Here is a 12,836-nt window from a genome sequence, read left to right on the forward strand (position 1 = left end):
AAGTCAGAATAGAAGTTGCAGCAGATGGAGAAGGAGCAAGAGCAGGAGCGTTCACTTGTCCAATAATATCACAAAAATAGCACCGGTCCCTTTGGAAACCCATGTTTATGTATATACATAATATGATATATATTCTCAAAATAGCTTGATATGCAGAGGGTTGCAATGGATATATCGTTATGTCCCTCTGTATATTTATAGGCAGTTAACAAGCTTTTTTGAGTCCTCATGTAGTAAATATTTTGATCCAGCTTCCATCGAAGCTATCAGAAGGTGAAAATAATGGATTTGTTTCTTCTTGCTTAGGATTCCTAGGATGAATTTGGTTCAGATTCAGATATAGAAGCGAATATGTACCAGATGGCATGGGACTATGAACTCAACAATGTGATTTGCCGGTCCTGGTAACACTAACAAAAGACTTCCATTCCCCACGTCGCACCTGGTTAATGTGATTTGCTTGTCCTGGTGACACTAGCAAAAACTTTCCTTCCCCACATACCACCTGCTTAATTTATCATAAACTTCCTAATCATGGCCTGCTGGTTTTCTTCAAGTACATGCTCTTTTGTTACTTCCACCAAAATTAAAAGTTACTTTTCTTTTGTTAGAAGGTTATTAACCAAATTTCGAATAATTAATCTTCCATTGTCCCTTCGTAAGTCGACGGATGTTGGAACTTTTTAATCGAAAATATCCGTTGAAGATGTTTAACAAGGGGCAAGAATACTACGTCCTGTTTCAGTAACAGGAAGGAATCTACTCTACTTCCTCCAATATCCGTCACTTTGAAGCTATACCTTATTAACTACCATCACAAGCAGGCGAAAATTCCTGTTTTAATTGCTATCATGAACTGCTTGATGTTCAGCAACCTTCTCTCCGAAAAGGTTGCAATTGACAAGATACATATAAAATAATATAATATATATATTTATACTTACGGTCACAAGGGAAAAAGTAACAACATATACCAATACCTGTGATACAACATGTGAAAATTAAATAGAAACTAATGCCTTATATAGTACTATTTGCTCTCGTTCAAGATCTGAGGGTACGCAATAGCACCTGGAAGTTCACTGGAAAACCATTTATTTTCCCATCACACACTCTCTCTCTCTCATAGTTATTACAATGGTGAAAAACCTACCAACCAAATTTTCAAGGGCACTTGATTCTGTTGCCATGGGTGGTCATATCAGTATAGCACTTGCCACATTTTTCTCTGTTCCCGAACGTTCCCGGTGGAACACATCTGCATCGTGCACAGCATGTTTTGCATGCTCTGGTGCAGATGTTCTTCCTCGAATGGTCTTTGCACCTGTTATCACACAATGGGGCGCAATCTGCATAACCAGAATCACCCATTCCAATATTTTCATCAGAAAACGACCACAAAATGAAAAACCCAACTCATAAATTCTTCAAAAGTCTTTTGGAAAAAAATAATATATGGTACCTGCTATGGACCTCACAGGAGGCACTGGTGCAGTGGCTGGTGGATTCACAGGGGGCTTGACCGGAGGCACATAAGCTGGTGGTGGCGGCTTCACTGGAGGCACAGAAACTGGTGGCGGTGTTTTCACTGGAGGCACATATGCTGGTGGCGGTGGCTTCACTGGAGGCACAGAAACTGGTGGTGGTGTTTTCACTGGAGGCACATATGCTGGTGGCGGTGGTGGTGTTTTCACTGGAGGCACATAAGCTGGTGGCGGTGGCTTCACTGGAGGCACAGAAACTGGCGGTGGTGTTTTCACTGGAGGCACATAAGCTGGTGGCGGTGGCTTCACTGGAGGCACAGAAACTGGTGGTGGAGTTTTCACTGGAGGCACAAATGCTGGTGGCGGTGGCTTCACTGGAGGCACAGGAGTTGGTACCTCGACTGGAGGTGCAGGGGCCGGTGGCTTAGCATAAACAACCTATTACCAAAATGGAAAGTTCAAAACTTAAGTGCCGTGGATTTGTTACTGAACTAAAACTCATCGACCAAACTGGGGGCTTGATACGTGGGTAAATGATCTGAGCAGGGAGATTCTTCAAAAAATAAATAAATAAATACTTTCTTGATCATGGTTATTTATACCTTTACATTGAGTTCTTCATGCTTAGATGAAACCTGCAAATGAAAAAGAGTATTTACAAATTAAGACTCCAAACTATATTAGCAGAAAAAAAGTGCTATGTATTTACAAATTAAGACTCCAAACTATATTAGCAGAAAAAAAGTGCTAACTTCTCTATATGTGTTCGATTTGTGTATGAGAATGAGAATCGGAAAGAGAAAGAGAGAGAGATTCATACCCTTGTAGTTACCAAAAGAGAAGTGGCCAACAGAAAAAGAAAGGCTTTGGGAGCCATACCAACTCAGAATGTAGAAGAAGAAAAGAAAGGTGAACTGAGCACCTGGCCACTCAGAGATGACTCCGTAGAAAGAAGCAGGGTATGGTATAAATAGCGTGGAATGGTGGACAGAGAAATAATTAGAAGATGGTGTCTGATTAAATAAAAATGTGAAATGCCAGCTAGCTTCACCAGATCAGTGAGACAATAGTTTATGTCCTGCTTTCAATAAAAATCTGACTTGCCACTTTCCCTCCACATGCCCCGAGGACTATGTCTGCTAATACTAGTTTTTATTAATTTCTCACTCAGCCATCTCAATGTGTCGCACAATGTACGTCTTTAAAACAACTTGTAACCAAAGCCAAGTCTCATACATTTTTCTTAACCAAAAAAAGTCTCATATATTATTATGTTCATTAGTTCTACAACCTTCCCAAGCTTAGCTAAGTTCACCAACAACCTTCCCAAGCGAAGCAAAACTACATTTCTAATAACTCACAAAAAATAACAATAAAAATAAAAACTTCTTTTCTACAATAATAAACAATAACAGAACAATTTACATTAGGACCTAGCCCCTCTTACTCATTTCGTGACAGGGTCACGGAGAGCAACCAAACCCATTTACATGATATGACTATTTAAAGGGGTATGTGGATGGTATTGCCGTTTTCCTCATTGCTAACAAGATACGTTGCATAGTACTCTTTTTTTCTTCTTTTGGAAGGGTTTCCTTTCAAATGAAAGGATTTAGATATAATAGCAGGTAATTTAGACTAAACCAAAAGCTACATACTAGAGATTAGAAAAGAGGATTACTAGCTATGCATAGTGATTGCCAAAATATACTTTTTCCTTGAAAGGAAACAAAAGAGTAGATGCTGTATTCTTGGACCAAAGCTGTCACTGTTAAATAGATGAGCATGTGGACTGCTACCCCTTGCGCATTATTTTTTTCTTTACAAAATAATAATTTTCAATCAGTTTGTTTCTCTGGAGGTCCAAGCAGAGTCAGATATACGATGGAGCAAAGCCACCTACAATATTATTTACCCAAATTCACCAGAAACAATATCAAAATCCATAAGGAAAGCTGGTTAGACTCTCTCTCTCTCTCTCTCTCTCTCTCTCTCTCTCTCTCGATCTTATACATGTGATAACACGTGACATGCCATGAACATCTGTTCAAATTGAAAACCAAAGTTAGTTTTCTCCATAGATATAAGACCCATAACATACAGATTTTGGAAGGTTATGTTGCAGAGTTGTTTGAGGATTCCTCCAGATTATAACATTTTAAATTAGCTTTTACAAAAAATTGCTAGGTGAGTGAGACCAAATTGATGAGAAAAAAGAAGGAATCCAATGTTTTTTTGCTTAGTACAGTGCAGAAAATGTGTTAGGTTTAGGTTTTGTTGCCGACAGAAATCTATCAAATCTTAGACTCTGACCTCGGTTTTATCTGGCATGTCCCATTGGAATAATAGTTAAAAGTATGAAAAATGCTACCAAATCCACATTAGTAGGTTAAAACAGCATAGATTTAAAATCACTATCACACTAAAAACAGGTTTCATTTTTCTTTATGTTAGCCCAAAAAAAAAAGTTCTCACTATTTCTTTTTCCTTTTTTCTTTTTCTTTTTTTCTTTTTTCTTGGCCTTTTGCACTGTCCCATGAATAAACTCTCTAAGGCACCTAGGTTATTGGTCAGTAATTAATATCTCTGCAGCCGTACGTCCACTCATGAAGCCAGCTTTTGCCCCACTTATTTACATGCAAACTTACAAACAAGTACTGGGTAAAAGCATTATGTCCATGTCCATACAAGGCTCTGTACACTATAGAGCCCGTGTCCATGTTTTGACCCATTTATTACTGCAGGACAGCCTCGCCATATCTGCAACTTTGCCAACTATTAGCGATAAGGGTTTCGAAGTTTGAGCCTTCCCCACCAGAACATTGATACGTTCTTTGATCAGAGGAAAACCAAAATATCCATATATAAGGGTTATCTTTCTTTAGGTTTTGACTGCAGGACTCAAATTGTCTGGTTCTTAATGTCGATCTTCATTATTGAAATTGTGTATATATATATATACATTCTATTTATGGTGTAGACAATACTCATACGGACCACAATATTAATGATAATTTTTTATAGTAATGGTGACGATTTTCCAAAAAATCATTGTTAATATTATAAAAAATCGTCATTAATACTACGGTTCCAATGCAGACCGTATTCACCATATAATTTATATATATATATATATATATATATATATATATTTGGTAACTATGACGGGAATTTATTGGATTTTACAGCCAAAGTTCTTACCAAGAACCTGGAATATGATGTGCATCTGTAATGCAGAGTTTTGAGTTCTCTAATTACTGCTCCAACCGACAAGTCCGTGGAACTATAAACAAGAGCAGTTGAATGTAATTTATTATGAACGGCCACGCATCACTTCCCAAGCCAAAAACAGCAAGAGCAGAGATAGAATTGTGATGCAACAGGCAATTTTGCAATGAGAAAGCAATAGTTTAAAACTCTTCAGTTAGAACTTTGAGCTGGATTCAAGATTAGTTGGCTAATTCCAAAGCTTCACGAGCTGATATTTGAAATGTCAACTCAATTGTCTGATTGGCTGATTAAATCGACAGCAGAAACAGTTCTTGAGCAAATGCATTTGGTTTTAAAGGGTTCAGAAGTATATATTTCTTTCGTTCACATAGCATGAAGGTATTAACAAACAAGAAAACCAACACCATGCAGCTTCAGCAAGCACACTACAAGATAATCAAAGACTTTCATTGTGTAAACTATCTCACCAAATTGATATAATTAATCCACTATCTGAACAATACAAACTCAAGTTCTCCAAAGCAAGGTAGAAATCAGCCTATAAAACTACCAATGCTCAATTAATACAGTACACTTCCCAACCAGATGCACAGAAGAAACCAAGAATGAGACCAAGAATCCAAGGACAGAGCTTTCTAACATAAAATTTCTCATTTTTATGGAATTCAGTGTTTTCTAGATCTGTATGCATGATCTAGACAGCCACACTCTCTTCATCCTCAAAACTCAAATTCAATGTTTGTAGCTTGAAGCCTGAACCTTGTATGATCTCGACCAAACTGGAAGCTACCCCTGTTGCTTGTACCGTTGTTAGCTTTGTCAGCTGGACAGGAGAGAAGACAATCAGTATGCATACTAAAATCTGAATAATCAATACTTGTAGAGAACGCAACTTTACCGGCATACTAGCAAACCAATAAATAAAAAACCAATCAACGATCTCCACCCCTTTTCCACGAAAGAAACAAGGACTTTGTAGTAGCTCACTGGCTTCGATTGGTGGTTAACAAACTCAAGTCTAAGAGATGCTTCTTTGTGGATAATATATCATATAAAACCGATATGTTACTGCTACTTCAGTTTAAAAGTTAGGCATTTTCCTTCTCTTGGTTTTCAAAATTAACAAATTCATGAAGCAAAGTATATGGTACTTTTAACTAATGACCAAATAAAGAAGAACGGATCCATACACACCTCAACACTTGCAATACCCTCAACAACTTGAACCTTCAAATTGGCAATACCCTCTGTTTCCTGCAAGATGATACATGGATTAGCAACAGAAGCAGTTAGATGAAAATAGATAGCAATTTTTCAATATGAGAACAACAAAATTAGCAGATTTAGATTAAAAAAGATTATTTTTTTTTAAAAAAAAAATCTTAACTTTATTGATAGCAGGACTCAATTCTCACCACCAATTTAAAATTTAAACATCACAAAAAAATGTTGCCAACATAATATTGTAACTTATCCACCCAGTATCTAATTCTTTGAACCTCAAATACTTCTATTTCAATCAAGCTAATTTATATGACCCATTCACAATGTCAAATTGTTTTTCTTAATATAGTGAACTTGGCTACAATTAAGATTCAAATTAAACCAATGCATCAGGTTTCTTAGCATCTCCAATTAGATTCAGCTTGAAAATTCATCAGTTTTCCCACCTCCCTTGGATACCCCATCATTTTGCTTTATTATTGATTGACAGAGAGCCATGCATAAATGCATAAATTTGATATAAAAAGAGGAGGATATTTCCTTTTATCACATTTTAGTACATCATCTCCATGCAATAACATTAGATAGCCTTTTAAAGAAGAGGCGAGAAAACCATTCAGTTGGAGCCAAATTTTCACATGTATAGGAGTTCAAGATCATATAATTGATATACCTCTAACGCTTTGGTCACTGCAGGGATAGCTGAGTCACTCAATGTGCCATCTGCCTGCAAAAATAGGTTGTAACTCATATATTTTAAGCACTTCCATATTCATAAAAGTCCTCAACAAAGCACAATAGGTCACACAAAAAAATTTAAAAACTGAACAGATTAAAAGACCAGTATATTTGCTTGGAACATTTTGAGACACCCCTAAATGCTAATTTCTACCGCTTGACTAAAATAACGATTGAGAATATTACAACTTGCTCCATCAAATTAAGCGGTAGACCATCTTCTCCAAAACTATTAACCAAGCAATTGCAAAGAGAATTTGACAATTTATAATGGTATCTAAATAAATGTGAACTAGAACTGAATTGTTCAAGTCCAAAGCTAAACCGGAAGCTCTATCATCAAGTGTTTTGAACTGCTGGAAATTCTTCACCCCAGTGATTTTCATTTTCATATTAAAAATAAGAGACAAATTGAATGAAGTTCACCAAGTACCCTTGTAGCCAAAAAGGGCAGAAAACTGTTTCCATACTCAAATTTGTAAGAGTTTAAAATAAAATTTCGAATATTGATTCGTCGAATCCTCACAATCACCCATACCCCCTTTGAAAAAACCAAAACTTCCCACACTACCATCAACTCGTACTTATACTCTAAAACTAAAATTCAGCACAAACTGTCAGAGGAAAAAACAAAAAAAAAACCATAAAAGAGTACCTGAAAGAACATAGTAAGAGTGTCGGAAGGAGAAACGGGGACCGAAACAGGCTGCTGGTCCTGTTCTTCGGAGGAAGAGGATGGTTCTCCATCAGCTTCTTGTTGGGAGGTGGGTTGCTCATCTTCTTGCTCAGGAACTGTGGTTTCTTCGTCTGCCGACCTCAGCTTTCTGAGTCTACGCGGCAGATTGTTTTGGTTGAGTGTGGGAAACCAAGAGCATGAAACGCCGTCGTGGCTTCGGGAGCGCAAGTTGAGAAACGAAAGACTGGGAATGGGAAGAGAATGAGAGGGTTTGGTACTGGTACAAGTAGAGAAGGAGCTCAGAGCTGAGAATGCTGAGACACAGAGCGAATGCACCGCCATTTTATTTTATTTTATTTTTGGGCTCTGAATTTAAGTTTCAGTTTCACCAACCAGAAAACGGAGCTCTACATATATCTCTCCCACTCTATCCCATTGTCTATCTGTCTGAAGTCTCTATCGCTCACACCGTGTTACTTTGTTAATGTATAATCACAACCGTCCGTCATAAAGGTTCCCCTCTTCAATAATTCCAGCGCCCATAAATTTTTTATCATTGATAACGTGTAATACCTCATTTTATTTATTAATATTTTTACGTTTAACCTCTTATTTATAGATACATATATATATATATATATATATAATTGGAATGTTATATGTTATATCTGAAATTTCATATTTTAAAGCTTTTTGGTCAATTAAATAAAATAAATCTAATGCTTCAAATTTATATGCAATAATAATCAACATTAAAAAAAAGTTTCCATGAATCCACTTCCCAAAATGGTCAAGTTAAAAGAGGTCTTGATTTTAACCGGGGCAAGCTGACAAAGCTTTCTACATTCTTCAAAACGTAAATGGATATTTACAAATTTTATATATTCGAGCCAAAAGATTTTGCATGTCAAAACTCTCAGCAAAGTCATCAGTCCTGGATTCAGTCAATCTCTGCAACACTTAAAAAAGAGTTACTTCTTCTTACGATCCACTTCAACTTGTCCATCTGTCCATTTACAATCTCTAATCAGTTCTTAAACAAACTATGAATGGCCCACATCCACATTCCACATACCATGAAAACCAAAGACTCGGGGAAAAAAATAGAATAAAAAATAAAAAATAAAAAATATCCAAAACGTTCTCACCCCTGAGATTTACTGCTCGGTTTGCTTGCGCATCAGCCTCAGTATTCAACTCCTGGAAAAGAAAACGGTAATAGTCCAATCAGATTAACAGCAGCACCAGATAAAAAAGGAAAAAATAAATACACACAACTTCAAATCATAAAGAAATTATCTGTACACACCCTCATAACATGATCGATCTGAAATGAAATAAACTTTTCCTTAAGCTCCTTCGCCTGTTTACACAATTCAGCCATATTCTGGTTTTTGGTTTTCCACAGGCCCTGAACCTTTTGTATGAAAATTGCTCACAAGAATTTACAAACAAATGTTACATGCTCAGACAGGTAAAATCCAGAATACAATTGGATCACAGAAAACAGAACACAGCAAACTGAGTCAATAGAACATTTCCTTTACTAACCTGCATGCATACAAGTTTAGAATCGCCTTGGACACGAATGTGTTTAAATCCTTCCTTAAGGGCATGTTTCAATCCTAAAAGTACTCCTCGATATTCAGCAACATTATTTGTTGCAACCCCAACCCCCTCTCGCAAACAGCATACCTATCAAAACTTAGGGATATAAAGAGCTAAACTTTGTGAAGGAGACAGTAATCAGAATCGAAAGTTTGACCGCATACAATACTTCCATCCTCAGCACGCAGCACAGCTCCTGCACCAGCTAGTCCAGGATTTCCTTTTGAAGCACCATCGAACTCCAGAATACAGGAAAGCTGAGAAAAGGTATAAATGAGGCTGCTAGTTCATGTCATTAGTTTGCAAATATATCATCACTTTTGCATGCATATCAACAAGGAGGACTTATCAACATCACAAATAGATATCAATACAGTTCCTACTTTATGGTAAAAGATTTATATACATATTTATTTACAGTTGCCACCCAGAAGGAACGGAAAGAGTAGGCGGCATCTATAGTCTCACGGAATTTTTCATCTGAATGACCGAAAAAAGAAATAGAGCGGACAAAACGGGCATTCCCAGAGGTCTTTGAAAACATGTTCTTATTTCTTCGTATGCGCAGATTAAGGCCCACGTGGAGTAGTTGTATGAAAGTATTGTATAAAGTTTCTTGGCATATATGGCTAGGAGGTTACCCATCAGTTCATACCTAAATGTTACTTAAGGTGCACATGCACATGCACATGCATTGATACAATTATAAGCTAGTATCATGTATGTAAGCAATAAGAATGATAAGATTGTATATAATTAGACATAAAGAGGTCATAAACAGTGGGATCACAAATTATAGCAGTACTACATTAATGGAAATACCCCAAAATAAGAAAAAAACTAGAAACTTACAGAGCTGGAAGAAATTGGTTGACTTTCTGATTTGAAATCCTTATCATCATAGAATGCTGATGAAGATGAACTAGCCGGAGGAAACTTATGGAGATTAGAAACAACCAAAAGTAAGTTTTTACACCATAATAATACCTAGCTAAACAGACATTCCAATGCCCATCTCAATTTAGCCAGCTCTTATCAACTAATATGATGCTTCATGCAGAATAAATAAACAAATAGAAACAAAAGGCATAAGCATTTGTCACAGGTTAATCTATGTCTACGTCCAGTTTTTCTTGTTTATAGTCGCAAAAGATGAAATGCAAGCTTTTGCTGGAATGGAATGAACAATCATATATATATATATATATATAAATATCAATGGAACAAACAGAGTCACATAATTGTCAAATACCCGATGATAGAAACTTACCGCGGAGAAGACAGAAGGAATATGATGGAACTTTGGCAGGAATAAGATGAATGAAAGAAGGGAAAAAGAAAATCAATAGAATGAAAACAGCCACATAATGGGCAAATAACTGATGATATAAACTCACAGGGCTAAAAGAGATTAGTTGGCTTTCAATAGAACTATCTGATTTGAAATGCTTATTCTGACGGAAGGTTGCAAATGAATTAGTCCCTGGCATCTTCTGAAGAACCAAAACAACTAAAAGTAAGATTTTACACCAAAAAAATAACCAGCCAAACAAGCATTTCAATCCTCATTTCAACTTGGTCAGATATTAAAGTTAAAAGATGCTTCATGCATAATAAATAGATAAATATCATCAGAAGCATTTGTCACAGGTTAACCCATGATGAGGTCCAGTTTTTGCTTGATTTTGTCAGAAAATATGAAATGCCAACTTTTATTGGAATGGAAAGAACGTAAGAAAAGAACCCAAAAAAAATCAATAGAATGAACATAGCCAGATAATTGCTCGAACTTACATTAACCAATTAACCGAAATAAAATTCTCAGTGAAGAACAAGCCATTAGATTAAACTTACAGTTACAGAAGCTTCAGACTCAACACCTCCCAGCGATCTCTTATGAGAAGAGTCCTTATCAGCGGCATTTACTCTAGAAGAACACGGTTCCTGTAATAAAAATCAATATGTTTACTTATACAACGAGTAACAAAGTTTAAGAACTTGCACAACTATGCCAGGCATATATACAAGAAGAAAGCATCCAATGAAGTCAGAAAACACACGATATCAAACGAACCTGGTAAGGACAGGCAACAAGTTTTCCAAAAAGGTCATATTTGAAATCATTGGCACTGATAGTGTAAGAAGCGTTCATTAGCCCATTTGAGGCAAGGTGGTTCAGGGCCTCCTTAGTCAAACCATAGCCTTTATACACGCTTATAGAAGGATTGCACACCTATAACCCAAAAAAATAAATAAATATAAATAAAAAATGGAAAACATCATAGATATTGCTCACTCCAAGAGTAATGTAGAAAGCAGAAAAACAGAAAATAAGATCGTAAAAACAGAAATAAAACCCAGAAGATAAAAAAATAAAATTCAAATGGGGTTCGTGAAATTTGAAGACAATAATAATAATAATAATAATACAAAAGAAAAGGACCAAATAACATGTAAAACAAACCCAAACCCAAAACAAAAATTCAACAGCAACAACAGGAAGGATGTTTGCGAGAAGATACCGAAGGTCCAGATTGGAGCTGGCAATCGTTTAAATTCTTATAAACACCAATAATATCTCCCCTTCGAACCACGTAAAATGCGTCCCTTTCTTCTCCCATTTCAAGCTTCCCAACTATCTATACAGTGAAACCCCCAAAAAAACAAAAAAAAAAAGACACCTTTAAAAAGAATAAGATTAAAAGGAAAATAGTTTGAGAACCAGCACCTTCAAACAGAGCAAAAAACCTAACCTTTTTTTTGAAAACGAGGAATCGCAAATTTAATGTAAACCCCTGCCTTATCGATTATGATGATGATGATGAGAACTAGTTTGGAAGCAGTGCCGAGTCGACTCAGTCAATCCAGAGAGAGAGAGAGAGAGCGAACCCAGGAAGAAAAGAAGTTTAGTCAGAAAGCCACCATTCACTGTCTCTTCACTCTTCAGCAGCAGTGAAGAGACTCGCGAGGGACGTCACGACCATAACCGTACTCTCTGCGGCATTCTCATTACCTGGGCTCTGGAAGGAATGTTACTAGGACTAAGAAAGGGCCTGAGCCCAAATCTATAACGGCCCATGACCCATCAGCTATTTTCGCTTTTTCTTTTTCTTTTTAAAAAAAAAATAGTACTAATAAAAGTGAAAAGTACACTCTTAAATAAAAGGAGATTAACTATTCCTTGCCATTACACAATACGTCCAAGGGAAAAGTTACAAAATGATGCCTATTTGGCAGCATGTACGAGCAACATGCTTTAATAAAAATTTAATTTACAATGGCAATTGCTAGTATATTATTTTTCTCAATATTTATCTTTATTATATGAATGGAATATATTGTTTTATGTGATGTAATATTAACTAGTGAAATAGTTTGCTGGTGATGGTATTCCATCAAAAGTCAAAATTATTTAATATAGATATTTGTTCGTTACGTTACTTTTATGGTGTAATGCTCTTCTTTCCTTAAAATAAAAATGGTTATAAATTAACCATTGCGAGAGAATGATAGTACAGTGGAAAGGAATTATTCAGTTTTTATATCTGGATTTTAATAAAATTTGAAAAAAAAAACCAATCAATTTTCACATTTATAGATTTTAATAAATTTCATTATTGTCTTAAATGGTTCACATGGCTCGTGACTATGATACCTTTTTGATACCTTTTTTCTTGAAAAAAAAAATGATTATAAATTAGAAATATTCAAAGACTGTTTAACGAATATTCGTAGATGCTGCCAAGTGCTGACAGACTATTTATATTGTTAACTGCAAACCAGCATATTCTATGAAAGATGCTTGAACATTCCAGGACAATGAAATTCAGAGACTAAAAATTTCCATTCAACGAGAAGAAAAACAACCAACGGAA

General features: G+C 36.0%; 3 protein-coding genes across 6 annotated transcripts; all 3 read right to left on the reverse strand.

The window, feature by feature from the left end:
- Positions 1 to 910: 910 nt before the first annotated feature.
- Positions 911 to 2,500, reverse strand: LOC107415390 (gibberellin-regulated protein 14). Its single transcript, XM_016023704.4, has 4 exons — positions 2,305 to 2,500; positions 2,087 to 2,119; positions 1,463 to 1,922; positions 911 to 1,349 (listed from the first exon to the last, which is right to left on the reverse strand). Exons 1-4 carry the CDS (start codon positions 2,359 to 2,361, stop codon positions 1,165 to 1,167), a joined length of 735 nt encoding a protein of 244 aa, XP_015879190.3. The 5' UTR covers positions 2,362 to 2,500; the 3' UTR covers positions 911 to 1,164.
- Positions 2,501 to 5,148: 2,648 nt separating this feature from the next.
- Positions 5,149 to 7,841, reverse strand: LOC107415401 (uncharacterized). Its single transcript, XM_016023720.4, has 4 exons — positions 7,333 to 7,841; positions 6,613 to 6,666; positions 5,910 to 5,969; positions 5,149 to 5,538 (listed from the first exon to the last, which is right to left on the reverse strand). The coding sequence occupies exons 1-4, from the start codon at positions 7,693 to 7,695 to the stop codon at positions 5,410 to 5,412; spliced, it is 606 nt and encodes a 201-aa protein (XP_015879206.3). The 5' UTR covers positions 7,696 to 7,841; the 3' UTR covers positions 5,149 to 5,409.
- Positions 7,842 to 8,059: 218 nt separating this feature from the next.
- On the reverse strand, positions 8,060 to 11,964 carry LOC107415392 (uncharacterized). Of its 4 annotated transcripts, XM_016023709.4 has the most exons (12): positions 11,715 to 11,960; positions 11,484 to 11,600; positions 11,036 to 11,194; positions 10,816 to 10,905; positions 10,359 to 10,454; positions 10,232 to 10,261; positions 9,814 to 9,897; positions 9,126 to 9,218; positions 8,905 to 9,048; positions 8,663 to 8,770; positions 8,502 to 8,553; positions 8,060 to 8,359 (listed from the first exon to the last, which is right to left on the reverse strand). In XM_016023709.4, the coding sequence occupies exons 2-12, from the start codon at positions 11,580 to 11,582 to the stop codon at positions 8,325 to 8,327; spliced, it is 990 nt and encodes a 329-aa protein (XP_015879195.2). In that variant the 5' UTR covers positions 11,583 to 11,600; positions 11,715 to 11,960; the 3' UTR covers positions 8,060 to 8,324. The 4 variants fall into 4 exon arrangements, with proteins under 4 accessions (XP_015879195.2, XP_048327509.2, XP_048327508.2 ...); XM_048471552.2 differs by lacking the exon at positions 8,663 to 8,770 and having other exon boundaries at positions 11,715 to 11,964; XM_048471551.2 differs by lacking the exon at positions 10,232 to 10,261 and having other exon boundaries at positions 11,715 to 11,957.
- Positions 11,965 to 12,836: the final 872 nt, after the last annotated feature.

This window comes from Ziziphus jujuba, chromosome 4 (assembly GCF_031755915.1).
Source record: "Ziziphus jujuba cultivar Dongzao chromosome 4, ASM3175591v1".
NCBI classification, from domain to species: domain Eukaryota; kingdom Viridiplantae; phylum Streptophyta; class Magnoliopsida; order Rosales; family Rhamnaceae; genus Ziziphus; species Ziziphus jujuba.

Excerpts from the sequence above, each read along its gene's own strand:
- LOC107415390 (XM_016023704.4), bottom strand. The coding sequence starts at position 2,361 with ATGGCTCCCAAAGCCTTTCTTTTTCTGTTGGCCACTTCTCTTTTGGTA. Across the intron at positions 1,923-2,086 it reads ATGAAGAACTCAATGTAAAG|GTTGTTTATGCTAAGCCACC; the intron begins GTATAAATAACC and ends TTTTGGTAATAG. Across the intron at positions 1,350-1,462 it reads TCCTGTGAGGTCCATAGCAG|ATTGCGCCCCATTGTGTGAT; the intron begins GTACCATATATT and ends CTGGTTATGCAG.
- LOC107415401 (XM_016023720.4), bottom strand. The coding sequence starts at position 7,695 with ATGGCGGTGCATTCGCTCTGTGTCTCAGCATTCTCAGCTCTGAGCTCC. Across the intron at positions 6,667-7,332 it reads CTCTTACTATGTTCTTTCAG|GCAGATGGCACATTGAGTGA; the intron begins GTACTCTTTTAT and ends CTATTTTTGCAG. Across the intron at positions 5,970-6,612 it reads CAGTGACCAAAGCGTTAGAG|GAAACAGAGGGTATTGCCAA; the intron begins GTATATCAATTA and ends ATCATCTTGCAG.
- LOC107415392 (XM_016023709.4), bottom strand. The coding sequence starts at position 11,582 with ATGGGAGAAGAAAGGGACGCATTTTACGTGGTTCGAAGGGGAGATATT. Across the intron at positions 10,455-10,815 it reads AGTCTGAAGCTTCTGTAACT|AAGATGCCAGGGACTAATTC; the intron begins GTAAGTTTAATC and ends TTGGTTCTTCAG. Across the intron at positions 9,049-9,125 it reads GTGCTGAGGATGGAAGTATT|GTATGCTGTTTGCGAGAGGG; the intron begins GTATGCGGTCAA and ends AAGTTTTGATAG.